The sequence below is a fragment of the Eleginops maclovinus genome, chromosome 8 (genome assembly GCF_036324505.1).
Source record: "Eleginops maclovinus isolate JMC-PN-2008 ecotype Puerto Natales chromosome 8, JC_Emac_rtc_rv5, whole genome shotgun sequence".
NCBI lineage: Eukaryota > Metazoa > Chordata > Actinopteri > Perciformes > Eleginopidae > Eleginops > Eleginops maclovinus.
Genome location: NC_086356.1, coordinates 16,642,701 through 16,665,192, shown reverse-complemented (window position 1 = coordinate 16,665,192; position 22,492 = coordinate 16,642,701). Strand labels below are relative to the sequence as shown.

Sequence of the window (22,492 nt, the reverse complement as noted above, 5' to 3'; positions counted from 1 at the left end):
CCCGTCACGTATGAAAACATATGACGATAATAAAAACCAAAAAGACCTGGGTCTACATTGCGTGCAGAAAGTTATGTAATTTCCATAGGTGTTTCATGTTGCGTACATTGAAGGAGTGTTCCCTACTAGCCCCAATCTGATTGGTCGGAAAGACTGATGTTAATGATTGACAGTGATATAGGCCAATCAGAGGCCGTGCTTAGTTTTGCCCCTTGTTGGCCGCAGAGGCGACGTTCGAGGGAGCATTTTGTTCAGGACGTGAGAGCCGTGCCGTTATGTCGACAAGCTGTGGGTTGTAACAGTTTGTTCTGCCTGTTAAACCGGATTTAAACGCGAGTGGAAGTTATTTGTTTCAGAAAATCATTGTAAGGGATCTGTTTAGGGTTGCGATCTTTCGTGTAATATCCCGTATTAAACTGTAAAGTTTACCGAAGTGGAAGATGATCTTCGGATTCGCATGTGGATCCATGCAGACTCGGTATGTAGTTACTCATGTCCAAGCTCGATCACAAAGATAGCAAATGTGAACACTAAAAACTGCTGTTTTAGGACGATGTGCTATTTGTTATATCAGTATATTGACCTTAATGCAGTTTGGTTAAACTTAGGTTACTTTTTTTTAGCTATGCGTTAACTTGAATAACCTACATTATTGTAACGTTGTTATATTCTTAAACTAATGCAATCGCTACTTAACTCTCGGTTTTATGCATCGATTGATAAAATGTAAAACACAATGGCACCTTATAACAGACTCTTACCATCCAGAATTAACGCTATCCGATAGTGTTAACAAGCTGACGTTAGCTTGTTAGCTAACTTAGCTAACTGGTAACCATCCTGCTCTCTCGACATTTTTTTCTGCAGTTGCTGTGTTTGACTCTTTTAAAACACAAGTTATACGTATATCTTACAAACCTGCGTTTTCAAAATCCACCAGTTTGCTGGCAACTTTTATACCATACACAATATGTTGCTATGTAGTAGTTTTCAGTAGTGTGACGTAACAAAGTACATTTACTTAATGTCATTTTTGAGAGACTTTTACTTGAGTATTGTAACGTATTGCTAATTTGTATTTCTACTCCACTACAATTCAGAGGTAAAAGTGTATTTTTACCCCACTACTTTTGATTAATGATGTGAAATATAATGAACACTTTAAAAGGCTTTAGTTACACCTGGAGTAACCTAAATTCGCAAGCTTCCCTGCAGTATACAAAGTCATAAAACTAGCTGTACCTTTACCAGGTTTGATGACACTTTAATGATCAATAATTATAATCAAAACATGTATTGTGTTTTAATCATAAATGGGCTGATCTGCATAATTTAAAGCTTTACTTTGGTGTATGTTGATGCTAATACTTTTGTACTTGTCCTTGAGTAACCTTTTATATGCAGGACTTTTTAACAGATTCCTATATATATGATCTAATTTAGTATATTTTAGATGACATCTGAGCATTAAATGCTGTAATTGTCATATGCAATGTGTTACAAATGGCCTCCATTCTCATCTTACAGGTTGGGATAGTATTCTCAGGACTGCAGCTGCAGACCATGTACTGATGGGTACATACTGTGGGGCGACTCACCAAGAGAGCTGCAAATCATTCAGAAGAGACAGGAACTTTGAAAGAATGAAGACAAGCTTGATAGTGTTGTCTCCCAAGAACAACCAACGTTTTTTTGGTATTGTATTGTTTTGGTAAATGTATGCTTGTACAACTATTTGTACAAGCAAATGTGTGCCTGGACTCATACTTAGAGAAACCTGAACAGTAACATTTCTGGTTGAATCTTCGAAAGGAACTTCTTGACACAAAGAGATCAATATGAGTGCTGAACGATATCAGTACAGAGCGCTGTATGAATACAAGAAGGAGAGGGAGGAGGACATCAGTCTGCATGTGGGTGATATCCTGTTGGTAAGCAAAGGAGATCTGGTGGCCCTTGGATACACTGATGGACTGGAACAGAGGCCAGATGAGATTGGCTGGCTGCCAGGCTTCAATGAAACCACTCAGGAAAAGGGGGACTTCCCTGGGACATATGTCGAGTTCATTGGAAAGAAGTGGATCTCTCCTCCCACACCTAAGCCAAGGCCCCTCAGACCTCTACCTGTAGCTCCGGGTGTCTTCAGGGCAGAGGGGGACTCTGACTCAGATCAAGGTGAGTTAAACAGCAAATCACTTTTCCACATTATCTTCATTACCGATTTGTTGAAACAATTCTTTAGAACCATACATGATTCTGCAGTGGTTCAATCAGAAGCTAGTCCTATATTTCCACATGGTGGGATAAAATCTTCATTGTTCTCTTGCCTTGGATGTGAACTCCATATTGCCATGTTTGAAATTTGATGTAAGCCCTCATATAAACCCATAGTTTTATATAAATGTTTTGTGTACAAGTGGTCTTTTTGTTTTCTTTCTCGTTACATAGCCTAAGTATTAAACATATGGTCACATGATAGCAGTGAAGCCCATCTGGCACCATGTCATCAACTGACTCCCAACTAATATTTTGTTGATTGAAAACAAAAACAACTCACATAATCGGATTTGGGATAATAAAGTGTGAGAAAAATGCTGAACTAGCAGAACAGTTGCTGTCTTTTACAAGTGGCTCTGCCCAGAGCTGTACAGCTGCACTGGATGTGAACCAAGCTCAGTCCCAGGGGACAACATTGGCGTTGATCCAGGCTATAGTACACCAGAGCATGTTGGGCCAGCCATATGTTACCAGTGGGTATAATCTGCATTTCTCCACAAAGCACCAGCTTTAGGGCTATATTTCCCTTATCGGTGTAGAGAGAGACGATAAGATCACTATACCGGTCATTAGGGCAAATTGCTCTGAATGCCTGGGGAAACAGTTTGGCTAGCTTCATCAAAGCTTTTAAAAAAAGGTTTTCCTACATCTTCAAAGTTGTCTTGCTTCCTTAGTTTTAGTTTGTTAACTGGTCATCAACATTTTTCAGGGTAGTTTTATGATTTACTTAGCGAAAACTTAGAAATACAGGACTATAGCCCTAAAACAAAACCACACCCACACTGCCTCATTTTCACTTAACTATTTACAAGAATTTAACAAGAATACAACTAAAATGAAACAACTTCATTTAAAGCTGTTTTTCGTACATTCCTGACATGTGCAGAAAGCAGTGTGCAGAGTTAAGCTGACGCATATAGTTGGATGAAAAATGATTTTACATGGTGTGAGAGGGCAAATAAGTCAAAATCGTATACTTCCTTTAATGCAATAAAACCTGCTAAGTGTTTTACGGGGCATATAGAAGCACCAATTATTGCCGTACTGTATGTTTTTTTTATTTGAAGTCAAGTGATGTAAAGCAAGCTGTATTTAGCACGTTGTGTTTCAATTCTGTGAGTTTAAAGATATTTGCATATAAAATAACCTTTTTGAAATCTGAATCAGTTACTGCTCATGCCACAACTATGAGCTGCAATTAAAAAAAACGTGCGTCTTTTTAAAGACACTGCGGCTTGCACCAATGTGCGCTTAAGGCTGTCTGCTCACCTAAACAGCAGCTGTATCTGCCAGGTTTCCAGTTTCTGCGCTTTGTGGTACGATTGTGAAATTCTTTGCTGTGGTTTGCAGGGTGAGCGAGGAGCCGTATGAAGGGGGCATGTGTTGAATGACTGTGTTGTGGTTGAGTGGCAGCGCTGAGCCTGGAGCGAGTGTGAATGTAGCACCGGGAGAAGAAAAGTCTCTGTGTCCTGAGCTGTGGGAGACACAGGGAGTGAGGGGGAGAGAAGGGGCCCCTAGGTTGTGGGTTAGGGAGAAAGAGCCCCTGTGCTTGCTAAAGGGTCCGTGCAAGGGATGGTGTGCAAAAGGATCATGGCTGGAGCAGGGCTGGGGGCTAGGCAGAGGGGCCGATGCAGGCGTTGGGAGGGACTCGGGCTCTGCATGCTCAAGGGGCCTTTGAAGAGGGGCTCTGCGATGGAGGCTGGGCTCTTGTTGCTCCCAGAGTGTTTGTGATTTATTACCCACCACCAAGGGATCTCACTCCCTTCCTCCTATTCCTTAGCTTTTTTTCTCCCCCTTCCCCCTTCTCCTGTTTTTTTTTAATGTTTTGATAGTTCCTACAGTCAGCTCTGGAAGGGGGAAAGAGGTGGAGAATGGAGGGGCCTCTCCTCTCTGAGCCACAGGGGTTTACATGAGTGCAGCAGATGTGGAGAGGGTGAGGGAGAAAGAGAAGAGGACCGGGCTGGGAAACTATTCCGCCTAATTCCAGCTCTCAGCCTTTTTTTTTTAAACATTAAAGTGTTGCTCCCTCTCTGGGCCTCTCAGTTGAGAGAATATACATGTGTTAAGGCTCGCCAAGAAAAAGGAACTCAAGTAAACTCATTTTCCTATTTGATTGCATACAGAAACATAGAACTGATTTAAAAACAGGGTTTTCCTTTGTGTTAAACTGTTTCATAACAAAGGTTAACAGGCAGAAATCCAAAGAAAGAAAGGCCCACTTTTCTCTATTTTGAAAGTCAAGTTGATTAACCATTTAGGATATTTAGCTTTGCTAAGAAAAGGTCTCTACGTGGTTAAAATGTATTGTTGCGTGCAAAACTTTTGAGCAGCCAGTCTGAGAGCACATTCTTCTAAATGTTCGAGATAAAGGTGTGAATAAGTAGTTGTTATTTCTACGTGCTCTCACATGGTTCAGCCTTACATGCTCAGTCTTGTTTAAGGAATTATTTGATGCCATCAGACTTCATCTTCACTTTTTGTCTGAGGCTTATCATGTTTTCAGTTCTTATGTAACCGTACATTACACTACTAGCAATTTAATTTCACTCCAAAACATTTTAAAGTATGACTTTAGAATGTTGCTAAAGCCGTTTATTCTGTGTAAACAAAATGCCTTTTCATTACGAGTGGATTTAATCATCATATATGTGCTAAAAACTGTATTTAGGTTAGTTGGACATTAGGAAAAGGTCCAACAGAAGGAAGAGCGCAGTCTATACAAAGGACATGTTTGCAGGCAGAGTTCTTAGCATAGCTGGAGATTGACATAATGTAATTCTCCTTCTCTTGGCCTCTCTTGTACTGGGCTGAAAACCTGTTGTATTGAATAGTCTTTCTGACACTATGTTCAAAAAATGTTTTCTAAGAATTCCCGTCTCCCTTTTTTTGTTTGTTAATTAGGCATGTTGTAACTTATCTTTTGGATTCACAGTGGTATGCAGTTCACTTTTTTTCTTCTAGGAAGCACAAAAACATCAGTAAATCCATCAAAGTGTGACGGAATGAACACAGCAGCATAGAAGTTTCATACTTTGCTTTTATTTGCTCCGATGTTCCTCTGTGGGCCTAAAGGCAGCTGGAGCCAGGAATGTGTTGGCGCTTCTTTGGTGGAGGGGTGCGCACAGACTGCATGGTAGACTGATTTGTAGCTTTGTGATGAATCAGTATTGTGCTAAGTGCTGATTGCAGTAACTTGGTGCACAATGCAACCGGACAATAAATGGTCTGCACACTGAATAGGACCCCAGCGATTGCTGTTTTACACTGTCATTGTACACACTGCTGTCTGGAGGCTAATTTTAATATTTGTGTTTCATTTAACTCTTTAAATCAGAAGACCAATACTTGGTTTCCTGTCGTAAAATCTTTCTTTTGCACATTTCAGTTGCTAAATATTAGATTGTGATATTTCTGGTAAAACTCTCGGATGACATGAGTGGTAGCGTAGCAACTAATTTACCGCCTGCAAAAAGTGGACAAAAGCTAGAAAATATTATACATGTTTGGATTTAGAAAATTCAAGTGCTATAATGCCTATAACTAGGGCTGCAACTAAAGATTTCTTTCAATATAAATGTATTGCCAAGACGTTAGCAAAAATGCCAATCAAAATGTCCAAAATAACAATATGGCAATTATTATATATATCACAATAAGGGATTTCACAAGACGAGCAATTAAGTATTCTCTATATCAATAGCAGTGAAATTCCTCAATTTAGGATACCCTTATATGTGCTATGGTAATAAACAAAACAATAAATCCAGCGATCTTCAACACACAATCCTTTATTAGGTTTGCATATTGTTTCCCCGTTGCTTAAGTAATCGCCTTCTTGACCTAAAAGTCTAAAAAACATAGTTTGCAGGTCCAAAATTAGATTTAGACTACATTTAGCCCAAGGTAAAACAGGAACTGACCAATGCTAAGCTAATGTTAGTATGTAACACTGGGGTTATCCTGACTGGTAATTGTGACACATCTTCAAATGCTATAATTATACACATTTTTGGTAAATTACATTTGTGTGACAGAGGAAATATGAGTAATCTAACTCCAGGGCTCAATAAAAGCAACACTGTCATTTTCTCTACCAACTGTGTGTATGAATCCAGGGAGATTGTGTGCAGAGACAGGTCTGAATTGGCAAATCTTCTTTACTAGAGTCAGAGCATGTCTGCTAGCAGGATTAAGAAAGAGAGAGACAAGCTGATGAAGAAGTAGTGCAATAAGACAAGAGGTGAGATTAGATAGAAGCACAATGTCAAGGGGACCAGAAAAGGTATTTCAAATATGTCATGTATTTGACAGGGAGGGAGACGAGGTGGACGGGCTAGTGGAGCCAGGTACTGAGTGAGCTTTGTGCTGTAGGTGTTGCATAATGCTTTGAACAAGGTAGATAGCATCAGTTATTTTAACCAGCGCTGGTAAGGTTTCCGTAGTTTACAGATTAGTAGTTACACTGTTAAACATCGTATATGTAATGCAACACGGTCAATTTACTTTATCAAGGTAATGTTGGTTATACATTTCATACCTTTTTACAAATTCTTGTCAATGAAGCTGAAAAGTCATTCAAACTTAAACCAGGCAGTACTCTGCACCGATTACTGTCAGAAATGATTAATGAAAACTTGAATTAAAAACAGAGCGTGTTATATTCTATATATACGCAACTGTACAGAAACAAAAGAGATGTATATCATTTTATCAGCAACATTTGGCTTTGACTCTGTAATTTTACACATTGTAAGTGTTTCCTTAACTTAAATAACTTCTCAATTGACTTCACCAAAAGAGATATAAAATGACATTGGATCAGTGCATAACTCCCACCTGAACATCTTTTAAATCAATTGCAGATTAACACTTTCACAGATTACTTTTAATTAACGGTTGTCACAAGTTTGACCGTTTGTTTAAATGTAGTAAATCAAAGCTTCCAGTCATGGCATTAGAGAATAAAAATATATCATAAAATAATGACATTTTATGTTATCAAAAATGGACAACCAGTGTTTGGCACTGTGTCTCATTATAATAAACCTAATAAACTGAAGGTGAATATGAATATAATTGGAGGTTTATGTGTTTTACTGCAACGTCAATGTAAAAGGAATACCTGAAAATCAGCCTGCATTGTGGGAAAAGCTAGGAAAACATCACTGTCTTCCTTCTGAATACATTTGGACTCTTCAAGTAGTAATTGCCTATTAAAGGTGTTGGAAAGTGGGCCTATTAAAATACTGATTCACAGTTAATAGCAAATCAGGAATCAGTGTGTTTTTGTGTAGGGGTTGTGACTTATTGATGGTCCTTCCTCCATAGGGTTAACTGTCTGGCTGTAGCAACAGCCTCCTCATTGGCTGCTGCTCAGCCTTTGCGCTGCAGCTTCCTTCCTGCAGGAGGAGACATTGCCTGCTTTTTTTTTTATGTCCTTCAGCTCAGAGCTTGTATCATTCATTGACTTATAGAACATGCATGTTAAAGCATGTTAGAGCTTCACTCCATGTGTTGATGTAAAATCTCATGTGTTTTGTTGAAGGTCTGCACCCTCTCTCATAAATGACTCTACACACACATTCACTTCAACATTAAATGATGTGATATATTTTATAATGCCTTATTGCTCAATAATGTGCAGCCATGTGTGTCGCGGTCTGAAGTACAATCTCTTGGTTATAGGTTTTCACGGCCGTTCCCGAGTTAGACCTTTTTCAGACAACAAGAAATGGTATAACTTGAAAATGCTGGTTACTTGAGTAGACCCTCTAAATGTATTCAAAGTGTGGGCTATCTTTAGTTTGTCGGTGGTGCCCCATGCCTGTCCTGCCCACAGTCTGCAGTTTGTTCGTTTCAGACATACCGTTTCAGGCTGGGAGATTGTCCCCCCCAAAACACCACAGCAGCACTAGTGGCAGCTGCATCGACTTCCTCAACCTGCGGTTCACTAACTGACTGGCTGAGGCCTTTTGGGATATCATGCGAAGCTCTGCTAAACATGCAGGCTTGTACAGACACGTCCAAGGGGCCCCTATCTCCATACTCTCCTTTCCAAGCTGCCAAAAAAAATCCATTGAAAATTAGAACAGTGTCTCCTGCTGTGTGTAGACCCTCTGCTGTTCTAAATGGAGCAGGACAACAGTAACATTGTGCTATTACTGTAGTAGCACTGCAGTAATACAAAGAGAGTTATTTAGTGGCATTGATTTTACACTCAGGTATGATCATTTAGCTGCTTATGCGTGTTGCTGAATGTAAACAGCCCTCCAGAGTAAAGATGTCCGCTAGCCTTAAGTACTTGCAGAAAATACATCCGACTCCTGCATCTAAATCGGGCTATCCATATATTTCTAACATTATTACCATTGCGTTAATGAACCCAAAAACAGTTTTCTAATTCATTTGTGTGTATATTTGAACATGTTTCTATTGGCTCTGGCGAGTAGGTGCATGTTGCGCGCTTGATCTCATGCCAAGCCATCTCAGAAGTCATCACCGATAGCTCGAAACATTTCTGCCATAGCTCGCCTGCTACTTGATACAATTCCATCGGTGCTGAAACTATCACATCGTTGACAGTACCGAGAAGCAACTCTATCTCTAGACCATCTCGTGTCAGTCAGAGGCCATCCGCCCATTACAGGTTGTAAATAAATAAACAAATACTACTTCTGGATCTCTTTTTGATGGACCTTCCTGTTAAAGGGTTTACCACTGAGGTCCTGGAAACATGCAAGACAAACTTCCTGAATCTATTGTTGAATATGTTGCTATTAAGTCCTAAAAGAGGTGTCGAAAAGTATTCAGAAAATGCCATGTTTAAAACCTCGGTTAATGTCAGAAAGGTTATCTTTAATAAAACTAGCTTGCGGATGTGCTTGAGCAATTTTCGTTGATAAAACATTGGATACGTGGGTGGGTTGGAAGTTTAAATTTAACTTCGGCCTGTGAATCAGGTTTCTCAGAAAAAACATTGGCTGTAGAATGGCAGCCGTGTTAGATATCTTGTCTGAGAGAAAGGTTACACTTCCAAGGTGTGCGATGGCAGGGCTGCGTGTCTCGTTCTCTATTTAGGGAAACTCTGGCGTTCCATCTCGGAGTTCACTGCTTCTGAGAAAAACCCCTCCCGCTCTGCAGTTCCAATAATGTCTTCCAGATGACCAGTTGTCCTACATGGAGTTTTGTGTGTTCTGTGGTTAGCGAGGACTTCAGTAATCCAGTTTCTTCACACGCAACATGCCAGCCTGTGTGCTGCGCTGGCCAAAGAGGATGTGGAATTGGAATGAAGTGGTTCATTATTGGCTTGATTGAACACTGTGGTGGAAGAGGGTAGTTCCTCTGTAATGACTAGCATGCGTGCATCAATGGGACCAGTGGATTCAAAAAATGTAATATTTTTTAAGGTAGAAAGGAAGAAAAATATGGTTACGATAAAGGGTTCCATTCATAGTTTCTGAACATTTAGAATCTGCAGACTCAGTGTTGAACAGTTGAGCCTTTCAGAAAAATACCCTTTCAAAATACGCCTTTGCAAATCCAAATAAAATCCTTGCCAAACCCTTCATCCTTTCATGTCCACACCTGGGTACAAAGTTCTAAAGGAAATATAAAAAAAAATGTTGGGCCTGGCTTACCTCATATCACAGGGTATTTGCTTAGCTTCTTGGTCCACCAAACCATAACTTGAGTGCTCAGCACCTCCTGTTCTTGAATCGGGCTGTTATAAATACTCACCTTTCACATTTGAAGGCAGGCCTTTGGTCTCGTACCTGCTTCCTCTTTGAAGTTTTGAGTAGTTTTTAATTCATACACCTAATCAACCTTGACTGGCTCACATGACTTGCAGCCCTAGCCACATTTAATGTCAAAGCACTTCTGTTCTTTCATGGTTTGCAAAGTATTTTGCATGTGTAAGTAAAAGATCATAGGCTTAAAAAGAGAAACAGTATTTCCTCTGACCTTGATTTAATTTCGCTTGAGGTGCTAAAATTCTTGCATCATTATTTTTCAGGCCATTCATCCATAAGCCAAATGTTTTAAAATGTACTTTAAATGTCATACACTATTGTATTTTAATGAGCATATCGACAGAAAAAGATGTGCAAATGATTCTGTATGTTATAAAACTTAATCATTAAGTAATTTCTCAAGTAAAAACACCAAACGTTGCATGGTGCCAGCTGAAAATTGGCACTCATGGTTTACATATTCATCATTTATCAGAACGTGCATCACAAGACAGCATTGACACAATAAACTAAATACAAGAAAGCACTTTCTGCTGCTTTTAAAAAACACCTTTTCTGACAATGTGTCGTTCCCTCCTCCAGGTCTCTGTCTGCTTGACTTGACGGAGCAGTTTTCCCTTCCAGAGACGAGTCCACCCATGATGGCCAGACTCATTGAAGTTATTGAAAAGAAAGGTGAGCTTGACCTTATAATGGAACTGCACTTGAGATTTAAATGTACCTTTTAAACCCTACCTGTCTTTGTTAGCCACATTTGAATGTGCATTTGTGTTGCTTTTCTTATTCAGTAAATGTAATGAGTTTTGTGTCTCTGATCATTTGCAGGTCTGGATAACCCCACTTTATATCGAACATTTACTGCTGGTGGTGGACTTGAAGTCAAACAGTATTTTGATTGTGGTAAGCGTCTTTTTTTTTCAGCCTTTGTTTGGTCAGTAGTTTTCCATGTTGAATTTAGTTGAATAAGGAAAAAAGGTTCATTGAATTAGGAGGAAGAAAAAATTCTCACCGACGCAAGTGTTGATGACGAACAGAGATACGGGTGTGAGGTGACCTACAAAAAGTGGTATCACTTCATGAAAAAGAACAGAAAGTACTTTTGGTTTTTATGCATCTACGTATGAATGTTTTAGTTTTGCGGTTTGCACATAAGCCAGTCATTACGTATTTCACTTTACACAAAGAGTTTTTCGTTTCTAAGCGTGTATGGTTTTGTGCTTCAGACCCTCCCTCAGCAGACCTGGATCAGGTGGAGTTTCCCGTCCTGTGTGACGGTCTGCGCAGATACCTGCAGGATCTCCCCCAACCCGTCATCCCCACTGCAATATATCCTCAGCTGGTCCTCACTGCAAAAGGTGAGAGCAGAGGACCCCGGCACTAGTGCAATGATCATTTCTTTACTGCACAGGAAGCAGTGATAATGAATGTACCCTACCTGGATGATCATTCACTTCTTTGAACACAAAACCACAAAACAGCGTCAGTACCCTTTTAAGCAATCATAGAAGACTTTTCTTTTTTTAATAAATGTGCTTCTTTCTCTCACAGTAATTAGCGCATTACAAGTGTACTTCTTAACTTTCTCCATCAATTGGTTTCAGTTTGTCTTTATTTGTTGCAAGAGCAGACACACTTCTCACACCACACACTGTTCTGTAGCGCTGCATTCTCTTGCTGTCACATGGCCAGAAACAGGATATCTGAGGTTAATAGGAACTAAAACAAGCCTGAGAGTTTATCTCTAGCATCTCTAAGCAGCCAATCACCTGCCAGTGTACCTTACACTCATTGTCAACCACACAATCTCACTGTGGTTTCATAACCGAACTGCACATGACACGCTTTTTCCACCGCTTCATTCTTTAAAGAAACACCTCTCATTTTATGCTCCACTTCGACTCGTGCAGGATCATTTTTTTCACATCTGTCTAACTGACCTCTCGGTCGGTCTCATCTGTTTCTACAGAGGTGGTGAATCCTGAGGAATGTGCTCAGCTGCTACGTCGCATCGCCAGCGCCCCGACTCTGCCTCCTCAGTACTGGCTAACCCTCCACTGTCTGCTCAGGCATTTCTCCAGAGTTTGCCAAAACGGCTCCAAGAACCTGCTCAGTGCCAGAGCCCTGGGGGAGATCTTCAGCCCCGTGCTTTTCAGACAACAGGCCACCAGGTGGGTTTCAGCCCGATGGTGACAAAGATAGACACTCGGGCAGCCGACAGACAAGTGTGCAGACTCAGTCATGCAACACTGAGACACACAGACTCTGAAACATGCACACTTACAGACACTCACACATCAACACACTGTCAGCGTGTAGTCTGTCAGGCACTCATAGGTTTAGCTGTGCACAGATATAGGTTGGAGCTTTTCTACTTGCCAGCTGTGCTGCGCATTTAAAGAAGCTAAGCCTGAATTGCCATTAGATTAAAACAGTCACAGAGTAATCAGAGCAGCAGAGACTGTCACCTGGGAGGTGAAACAGAAACTTTATCTAACTTGCCTTTTTTGTTTTTACCCCCTCTGCAGTTGTGAACCCAGCTTGGAAGCCCACACCAAGATCATTGAGGTTCTGGTGACCAGTGAGAGGAGTGAAAGTCAGGCGGCTCCAGGTAGTTACCACCATCATGCACAATGTTTCAAATGCTGTGGTTTGGCTCCTGCTAGAATAATATTTAAATATTTAAAACAAGACTGTCTAGCATTGTATTGGGTTGTATATGCTGCAGGGACTAGGGCTGCAGAACATAAACTGAACACCCTCAGACCTGAACTATTAATAGCTCAAAGAAAGGTGTTGAGACCTGCAACTGATGCCGTTGTTGAGAGCCAGGGGGGTACACTGCAGAGGTGAAATACTGACATTTTAGGGCAAGTTAGGACTACGTTATCGTGTTTTAACTGAAACGCATTCCCTGATGATCTTTGTTGCAAAACTGTTGAACTGTTTTAATAAGGTCTACCCTGGATCTAAAGCCTTAGCTGCAAACAAAGGTCCTTTGTGCATTCAAATTACCGTGTCAGAAATTTCATTTGGTTTTGAAAGTTCATGACACGGTACAAAGATTCCATGGGAAGTGGTCTAATACAGAGTACAACATGTCCTGATGGTGTTGATTTGGGTGTCTGGGTTTTTTTTGTGAACTAAAGTTGTGTGTGATGACTGCTGGTTGATTTTGAACACACAGCCCGGGACAGGTGAAAACAGAAAATTGGTGAAATCTTGTTTGACGTTCTGGTGTTCTTCTCATGGCAGATTCTTTTTGTTTCACGCGTGATGTTGTTATTTTTTAATATGTCAAACACAGAGCTGCACAGACTCAGTTGTGTGTGTGTGTGTGTGTGTGTGTGTGTGTGTGTGTGTGTGTGTGTGTGTGTGTGTGTGTGTGTGTGTGTGTGTGTGTGTGTGTGTGTGTGTGTGTGTGTGTGTGTGTGTGTGTGTGTGTGTGTGTGTGTGTGTGTGGCACAGTTATGTTTTACAGTGCTAGTTAAAAGCACGATCGTTGCTGGTCCGGAGGCCCAGGACTGGCTGTGGCTGTTTAAACATTTTATTACCTGTTAGGTCTATTTATAATGTTCCTGTGCATGGGCCACTCTCAGCTGTCAGTAATTTGCACCTGCGGGAGCATTTGGCACTGAGATGGATGGATTGAAGGGCTGGCAGGCAGGAGGGCAGGACACAAAACACTTTTTGGAGTTGTTGTTATACACACACACACACACACACACACACACACACACACACACACACACACACACACATATATATATTATAAAACAGGATGCAGTTAAACAGGAGACAAAGTTCAGCTGTTCCAAACTGGTTTCAGTCACCTGTCTCATACAGAGGGTCACAAGAAGAGAGAGAAAGAATAATTTACTTTGTAAACTGTGTGTGTGTGTGTCTGTGTCTGTGTCTGTGTCTGTGTGTGTGTGTGTCCTGCCAGTTACTGCGTGCCTATTTTAAGTAAGCGACAAAAGGCCCACTTAGATTTGGTTGGCTGGAAAGTCGGCCTGCTCCACAGAGCACTTCTTGTTAACCGAGGGCTGCCTCCAGGTCCTAGGGCCACTCTCCTTCTCACCTCCTCCCCCTTTCTCCCTCCGTCCGCCTGGATCTCCACATGTCCTCCCTGCCTCAAAGTGCCCAGCTCAGCAAATATTTGAAACTTTGCAAGTTAATCATAAGACTGAACTCCCCCTGCCTCCTCCTTTACAAACAGAGGGAGAGAGAGCGAGGGAGTGACCAGAGAGACATGCACACACACGCAGCTGGCACGAGTGGCTGCTTTCAGAACAGGCAGCACTGACACCAGAGCAGCTACCCCTAATCATTAACTATCTGCCTCCAAGTGAGCAGGCCTCGCACAGCTCACAGAGAAAGAGAGAGAGACTCAGACCTGTACCTCACTGTCGCACAGCAGGAACTCAGTCAACCAGTTCGACAGTTGCGTGTTGCACCTGCCTCACGGAGAGCGGATTACCCGGATTTCATTAAGAAGCACATAAAGCCGTTATCTTTTTTTAAGAATAAAAAAAGTAGCCTAAACTATGAAATGGAGCTTTGCTGGAGGACTTGAAAGTCACTCTGTTGGATGTAATGCACCTTTTGGGAATAACAGCGAAGTCTCAAAGAAGAGATTTTTGATTCAACAAAATATGCACAACCTGCAACGTAAGTTTGATCTTCTGTGTCTTTTTATTTTACCCTTTTCTCATTGTCATACAAGAGTAGAGCAGTGTGTTTCATTGCTTCTGCCTTCAGGCTATAATGAAAAGGGCCCGCTTGGGAAGATTAAGAAACAAATACCATAGCTTAAGACAAAGAAAAGAACAAGAATAATATCTTTTGTTTTTCTTTTAGCCTCCAGTCATAGCTGTCAGAACAGTTTTGCCTTTGGCGGCTGCTCGTGCTTTATAGTTTATAACTATTCTCACAAACTGCATATAAATCTCTGGGTTTCTCTGAGGGAAGTTGGTGATTTCAGTGACAATTTTCGACCATTCAACCATTCTCAAAATGTAAGTGTGTGGCTACAGTGGGATTTTCACTGGATTTTCCTTTTTTCTGGCATTAAAACATGTTTTGAAGTTCACTTGTATGTAGTTAATGTGCTCAGTGTTGCCACTTCTTAAGTTATTCATGGAAGAGTCCTAACAACGGTTCCTCAGTTGAACCAGGCAGAACTGCATTCCTCCTGAATCCTTGTACCTTACCAAGAACTAGGCCTATTTTAATTTCACTTAGAAAATCAGTAGAGTTATCTCTGTCATGCTGAGTGTCACGCTGTGGGATTACAGGCGTATTTTGGAGCTGTTGGTGCCGTTGACCGGGCCAGGCATTATAATTTAGCTGCGTACGTGCTGCTGCAGCAGAGCTGGCTTTGTCTGAGTGCCAGCAGTGGGTCGGACTTAAGCTCCGCACGACTCACGCAGAGGGGAGGGGCCGAGCAACCTGCAGGAGAGCGAGCAGCCAAGCTCGACAGAGAGGGAGAGAGGGACAGAGGAAAAGCATGGAAACAGGCTGCAGGTCCTTTTCTTTCTGACAGAGAAGAGATGCTGCACAATTACATTTTAAAACGGATGCATCTCGGATGTAATGCTGGATGCTGCAGAGAGAAAGATGCATTTTTTTCCGTTTAGCTGCAGTGTTAAGAATTAAAGCAGGGAAGTAAAAGGCTTTCAGAATGACCTCATCACTCTCAGGAAATGAAAGATGCAGGAGTGGTTGGTGACAGACCCCCAATGTGATTGGCTGTGGTAAGTGATGTAACACGTTACCGAGCAGGCTGCTCTAAATGTTCTGTGAAACAGTCTTATTTGCCTCTGTTTATTACAGTCAATGAAATATGCAAGCTGTCTATATGTAGAAATTTGTGGAGCTAATGTTAGCTACGGTTAAGACTGGTTTGCTACAAATGGGTTTAAGACTACGAATTTTTTAGTAATCTGGAGAGGAAATGTGATTGGATTGGAAGGCACATGTTCTGAGAAGAGCAGCGGAAATCATGAGCTGTGGTTGAGCTGGTAGGCTGCATTTTTGCATAGATTGTAAAGCTTGGCTTTTTCTGCCATGTCACAATTGGAGCCAGTGCACAGTGCATGTGCTCTCAGTGAGCCGAGTCCTGCAGGCTCCTTTGTAGCAGAGAGGGTGGTAATGCAGAGGGAGTGAACAAAGGCAGTGCAGATTGTGGGTTAAAAATAGCCCGCTACCTTAGCTCTGCTGCAGCTAGCCTCAATGTGAAACTATTAGCTTGTGAGCAGTCACCACAGATTTAAAATGTATTTTTTTAGATTCAGAGCAGCGGTTAAGTGTTCCTTCACGTCACAAGTAAATCACCATAGATACAATGCAAATTAGACTCTTAGTGCTTCCTCAAACTGCAATGGGAAAATCACATTTAATGCTGGGTTGTAAATACTAAACTAGGATAAATGTCTTACACAGTCTGGTTGTTTCACACTAAAGCTGGATACTTGTTGAATACTAAACCTTGAAGGGGAATATATTGGCAGCTCAGTATTTACATTTGACTATAAAATGCATTGAACCTATTCATTTTCTGCTCTCATTTTGAAAGATATACCCGTGTAGCAGTATGAAAGATAGGCATCATTTCTTTGCATAACACCAAACGTGGTTTTTGCAGCTAGGATTATTTATAGAAATGTTCTTTTATTGAATGAAATTCATTCTCCCTGACTCATGGTTCATCTCCCCTCCCACTGCCTCGCTGTCGCCGCCTCCCCGCTAGAGAGTGGCAGCTTTTTTTTTCATCCCATTAAATCAATGGGGAAAAAGATGAGTGAACGTTTCACAGTACTCGTGTCTGATTCCCTACCTTACGCTGGACGGAATTGTGTTCTGGGTCTCCAATTTAGTATCCAGTTGTGTTTTCTGACGTTTTAAAGAATGGCAAAGACATGCTTTGAGCACCATTAACACCGCCAACAGAAAATCTATAATTTAATTTGTGTAGACCCATGTCACGTAAATGTGCTCCAATGTCGGCTCCAACCACGTTTTAGTAAACACATTTTATTATTTTTTCTCTCCTCAGCTCTACCTCCAAAACCACCCAAGCCCACATCTGTGACTAACAACGGTATGAACAACAACATGGCGCTGCAAGACGCCGAATGGTACTGGGGAGACATCTCAAGGGAGGAGGTCAATGAGAAACTGAGGGACACCGCGGACGGTACGTTTTTGGTACGGGACGCCTCTACAAAAATGCATGGAGACTACACTCTGACTTTGAGGTGAGTTTGAAATATTTTCCTCTTGTCTACCATCTTATGTTTGTTTATTTTTGGAGGTAGTTTAACAAGTTGTGTTACTTTTTCTTTCTACAGGAAAGGGGGAAACAACAAGCTCATTAAGATATTCCACCGGGATGGGAAGTACGGCTTCTCGGACCCTCTGACGTTCAGCTCAGTTGTGGAGCTCATTAACCACTATCGCAACGAGTCGCTGGCTCAATACAACCCCAAACTCGACGTCAAGCTTCTGTATCCAGTCTCTAAACACCAGCAGGTTAGGCGTCAGCTGATAGTAGAAACTAGCAATACATAAAATGCTTGAATTAAAAAAATTTAACTGCAACTTCCTTGTCTCTGCTCTTAGGATCAGGTGGTTAAAGAAGACAACATTGAAGCCGTGGGGAGGAAGCTCTGTGAGTACCACCAGCAGTACCAGGAGAAGAACAAAGAGTACGACCGTCTGTATGAAGAATACACCAGAACATCACAAGTGAGTGCAGTCCAGAGTCCAACTACGATCCAAACCTTCAATGAAGTATTCCCACAACATACACTAATACTGTGCCTTCTTTTCCAGGAAATCCAAATGAAAAGGACAGCTATCGAGGCATTTAATGAAACCATAAAGATCTTTGAGGAGCAATGCCAAACACAAGAGCGCTACAGCAAGGAGTACATTGAGAAATTCAGGAGAGAAGGCAACGAAAAGGAGATCCAGAGGTAAGAGTACATCACACTGTACCATGTTGCTTGAAAAGAAGCAATTGTAGCACGTAATACAAGTTGGATTGTGTTGACATTAAACATCAATATTGCTTTTAGGATTATGGGCAACTACGAGAAGCTGAAGTCCCGGATTAGTGAAATCGTGGACAGCAAGCGCAGACTGGAGGAGGATCTGAAGAAGCAGGCTGCAGACTACAGAGAAATCGACAAGAGGATGAACAGCATCAAGCCCGACCTCATCCAGCTCCGCAAGACCAGAGACCAGTATCTCATGTAAGTACAGCACTCCCATCAGCTGCTTCGGAAACTGTAAGTTACCCTCTGGAGTAAATCAAATTGGATCTGCCCCTGTTTCTAATGTTTGCTCTGTTGTAGGTGGTTGACCCAGAAGGGAGTCAGACAGAAGAAACTCAACGAGTGGCTCGGAATCAAGAACGAGAACACAGAAGAGTGAGTATCTGTTTTAATGTTGACAAAGTAGCTGGCTGTAAAAATGCTTCTCCCTCACAACTTACAACCTGTGTACTTTCGTTTTGTTTTTCCAGTCAATATTCTATGGTGGACGATGACGAAGACCTTCCTCATCACGAGGAGCGGTCCTGGAAGCTGGGCAACATCAACCGACTGCAAGCGGAGGCGCTCCTCCAGGGCAAGAGAGATGGAACATTCCTGGTTCGAGACAGCAGCAAAGCGGGATGCTATGCCTGCAGCGTTGTGTATGTATCTATCTGTGTTTCATACAGCTGTTAAAGGAGAGGTTCTCAAACAGTAGTCAGGTTCCTCCTCTTCATACCAAACATTATATTCCTACGTTTATCCGAGGCTAATATGAGACTTGAGCAGTGCAGTCTTTTTATTACAAAAAATCCTTATTTTTGCTGCTAAAACAGAAGATATTGATTTGATTTGCCTAAGAAACACTGCTGAAGAATCGAACTAGCATCAGATACATTTTAGCCTAAATGTTTCCATTAAAAAAAGTCACTTCCTTTACATCTATTATGGACATACCGGTTGTTTAATTGTAGATATGAGCACCTTATTATTGTTTAAAGACTTTAATGGCTGATGACGTGTTTTAAAATAGTGAGTGGTCAGAAAGAGCATGTTTATTACCCACAGACAGAGAATAGAGTGTGACTGTGTTTCCTCTCTTGGCAGTGTGGACGGTGAGGTGAAGCACTGCGTCATCAACAAGACCCCCTCAGGTTATGGTTTCGCCGAGCCATACAACCTTTACGGCTCACTGAAAGAACTCGTACTTCACTACCAGCACACGTCTTTGGTCCAGCACAATGACTCTCTGAATGTGACGCTAGCGTACCCCGTATACACCCAGCAGAGACGGTGAGGACCCGGCTGTTTCCACACGGACACAAAGAAAAGGCCTCATGGAGATTTAAGAGATACTTCCCTGGACTCCATGATTTAAAGTAAAAAGCGGCTCTGTTTGCCTGACTCAGACTTGAAGTCGGAGAAAGAGACTCAGTTAAGCCTGAAACATTTCAGTGATGTTGCCCGACCACGAGCCTGAGGCGAGTCTGAATGTAGATTTATTTCTCCGTTGCTTTTTGTGGGAGCACAGAATCGAGCGGAAACTGCTGAACTCTCCTGCAGCCGAGGACATTTGAGGCCTTTTCCTAATGGTGCTTGTTCTTTTTCAAAGCTTTACCAGCCGGGAATGTCTAATGGAAGTGTACTCACCGGCCACAACTTTGTTTTTCCACTTTTCGTTTTGTTTTCCTTTAACGTCATCTTTGTGTGTTTGTGTGTGTTTCTGCACAAGTGTTTTTGTGTACGTGGCTGAGTGAGTGAGTGTGTGTGTGTGTGTGTGTGTGTGATTGTCCATGTGACCAAAACTCATAGAATCAGGAAAATGTGTGGCGTCAGGGGGAAGTGTAACACATTGGCTTGTGTTAACTGTTCAGTAGCAGACCATGGATCAGCTGATAAATGTAGCAAAATGGCACTTTTTAAACAAAGTTTAATTTTTTTTGAAAAAGACTCCTATGGACTTTTATGAGAAGAGCAGAGAGGACGAGGCGTCTGCATTGTAGTGCAGAGGCAAACTTGATCTTTACTGTGGACAGGTGAAACTATGAATGGACTCACTCTTTCATGTACATATGTGAAAAGTCATGAATCAAAGTGCACCATACCAAAAAGGATCGGTTCCTGTTTAGTTATATTCTGATCTGCTATGCAATTCTTTCTCCTTTATTTTATTCAGAACTGTGTTTTATTCTGTTGCAACCCACGATATAAGCTTGTTTTATTGCTTGAAAAGTATCTTTTCCTGTGAAAATATCCAAGAGGATATTTTGTGTCAAAATGCCAAGATACGGTAAAAGGAAAAACTGCTTATGGCTTTTAAAAGATAATAATAGCAAAATACACTTTACTATAAATTACTTTAACAACTGGTATAAAGATGGAAAAAAATGTTTGCTTCAAACTAATGTTCTTCTCAGGCAGAGCCTTTTGAGTATTTGAGCTGCTTCAGTCACAGATACTATTTCTTACAGAGATACATGCAGCTCTTTGTTGAGACGGACAAAGAAAGCACTCAGAGAACGGGATGATGGGATTGTACAACCCTTACCCTAACCATCACCACGAAAACAACAGTATAGATTTATTTTCTTATAAAATATATATGTTCCCACATGAGAATATATCAAAGCAGACTGGTGTTTTCAACAGATCGATATTGTTGTTAAAAGATCGATTTACATTGTCCACTTAGTATTTTTCTGTATCAGAAAATCACTGTGTTTACATGGGTGGATCGGCTCATTTCAGATAGTCTATAATTTCATATTTCAAAAAGTACAACATGTGCCAGTGGAATCCTTCACAGAAGAAAGTTAGCCAGCTCAACAAGATTTTCTTTCCCACATCTTTATTCTAGCTTTGAAAAGTCCAAGGGATCGGTACATGTGTAAACCCAGTGACATGAAAATAATTAAGAAAATATTAAATCAAGCCACCATTACTACTAATCACATCAAGTCTAACTGATGATTAAATAACTTCAATGAAAATTGTCTGCCCTCAAATAATTCTAGGTGAGATATTTGTATTCCCACTCATTCCCATTCAAGCGAAACTGTTAAATATATATTTGTGTAACAAATTAGTTGTAAAAGAGAAAACTTAACCTAATGTACTTATGATTTATTTTCTAATTTGACTCTTATTAATCTCCATCTTTGGCATCTCTTTGTGCAGAAAGGTAAACGAACTTACCAGGAGCAAAGCGTTCACTTCCTGTCTAAAGAAATGTGTACGATAAATGATGCATTTGTTGTCATTAGACATGAAGAAATTTCTCAAAATGGAAACATTGTATAATTTGTTGTTTCCTGCATATTATTCTCCCCTCATGAGTCAGACAGTACTGTTGTACAGCTTGAATAAGCTACTAAAATGTGTTTGGATCTATTTGACCAGGTAACTCATCCAAGAGAAAATTTAGCACTCTTGATAGTAACTGCCATTTATTCTAGGTTTTATTGGTTCTATCAACAACAACAAAAAAGGACTAGAACATTTTTTACCCCCCCCCCCCACCCCCCAACAGCTGCTGGCATGAACATTTGGTTTCTTCTCACAAAACAATATTTCTTTCCCTACAGTTCTTGGACAACATGCACCATTATTTTCTTTGCCCCAATTCTGGGTTGTATGATTATTTTAGGTGTCTTTTTATTTTATTTTTTAAGCTCATGTTTTTGTGGTTGTCCCAGACATGATGATTGGATTGAGATTTACCAGTGTTCTCCAAGTTTTGCTTCAAATCTGTATTGGGCTTTGTTAAAAAGGAAATAAAGAACACCTCTTTTTAAGAAACAAGTCTTTTTTTAAGGTTTTATTGTTCAAACAAATGCAATCATTGGATGGATGGCCATATACTGTAGTTTGACATCAAAAATTATAAACAAACACATTTTATTGTCAAAGAAAGTCATAGGATAGTTTGTTGAAAATAACAGAAAAACATGTAATAAAATAGTTTATGTCTGTTTTTTAAAACTAACTACACCTCCTTGCCAAAAGTAGAAGTTTGAACAAAAGTTTTTCCTGCATGTATGGCATAGACAAGTCATCATTCAAAAATATTCAACAAAAACAGACCAGGCTCCTTATTTACATCTTTGTTAAAGATCTTGCCAAGTTCCCCTGCTACCCTTTCCCAGAATTTAGATAGGAGGGGACATTGCCAGACACAGTGAAAGTAGGATCCTATGCCTGTTTTACACTTGGTACATAGAGGAGAGATCTTTGGGTCAATAACATTAAGTAATTGGGGTGTGCGCTGAAGCCTGTGAAGGATTCTATACTGACTTTCAGTGAGTCTATTACAAAGAAAAATGTTCCCATTGACTCCAAGGCATCAGACCATCTCTTCTCCTCAAGCCCAAAACCCTGATCCCTCTCCCATACCTTTATGATCTTGTCAATATTAACTGTGTTGACTGA

The 22,492-nt window shown here is 40.9% G+C and overlaps 1 protein-coding gene across 1 annotated transcript; it reads left to right on the top strand.

Moving 5' to 3' along the window:
• Window positions 1-246: 246 nt before the first annotated feature.
• Window positions 247-21,865, top strand: pik3r1 (phosphoinositide-3-kinase, regulatory subunit 1 (alpha)). Its single transcript, XM_063889131.1, has 15 exons — window positions 247-478; window positions 1,528-2,175; window positions 10,611-10,703; window positions 10,854-10,928; window positions 11,252-11,383; window positions 11,995-12,196; window positions 12,554-12,636; window positions 17,083-17,284; window positions 17,378-17,558; window positions 17,649-17,774; window positions 17,862-18,004; window positions 18,107-18,283; window positions 18,386-18,460; window positions 18,556-18,726; window positions 19,172-21,865. Exons 2-15 carry the CDS (start codon window positions 1,839-1,841, stop codon window positions 19,359-19,361), a joined length of 2,187 nt encoding a protein of 728 aa, XP_063745201.1. The 5' UTR covers window positions 247-478; window positions 1,528-1,838; the 3' UTR covers window positions 19,362-21,865.
• The last annotated feature ends 627 nt before the right edge of the window (window positions 21,866-22,492 follow it).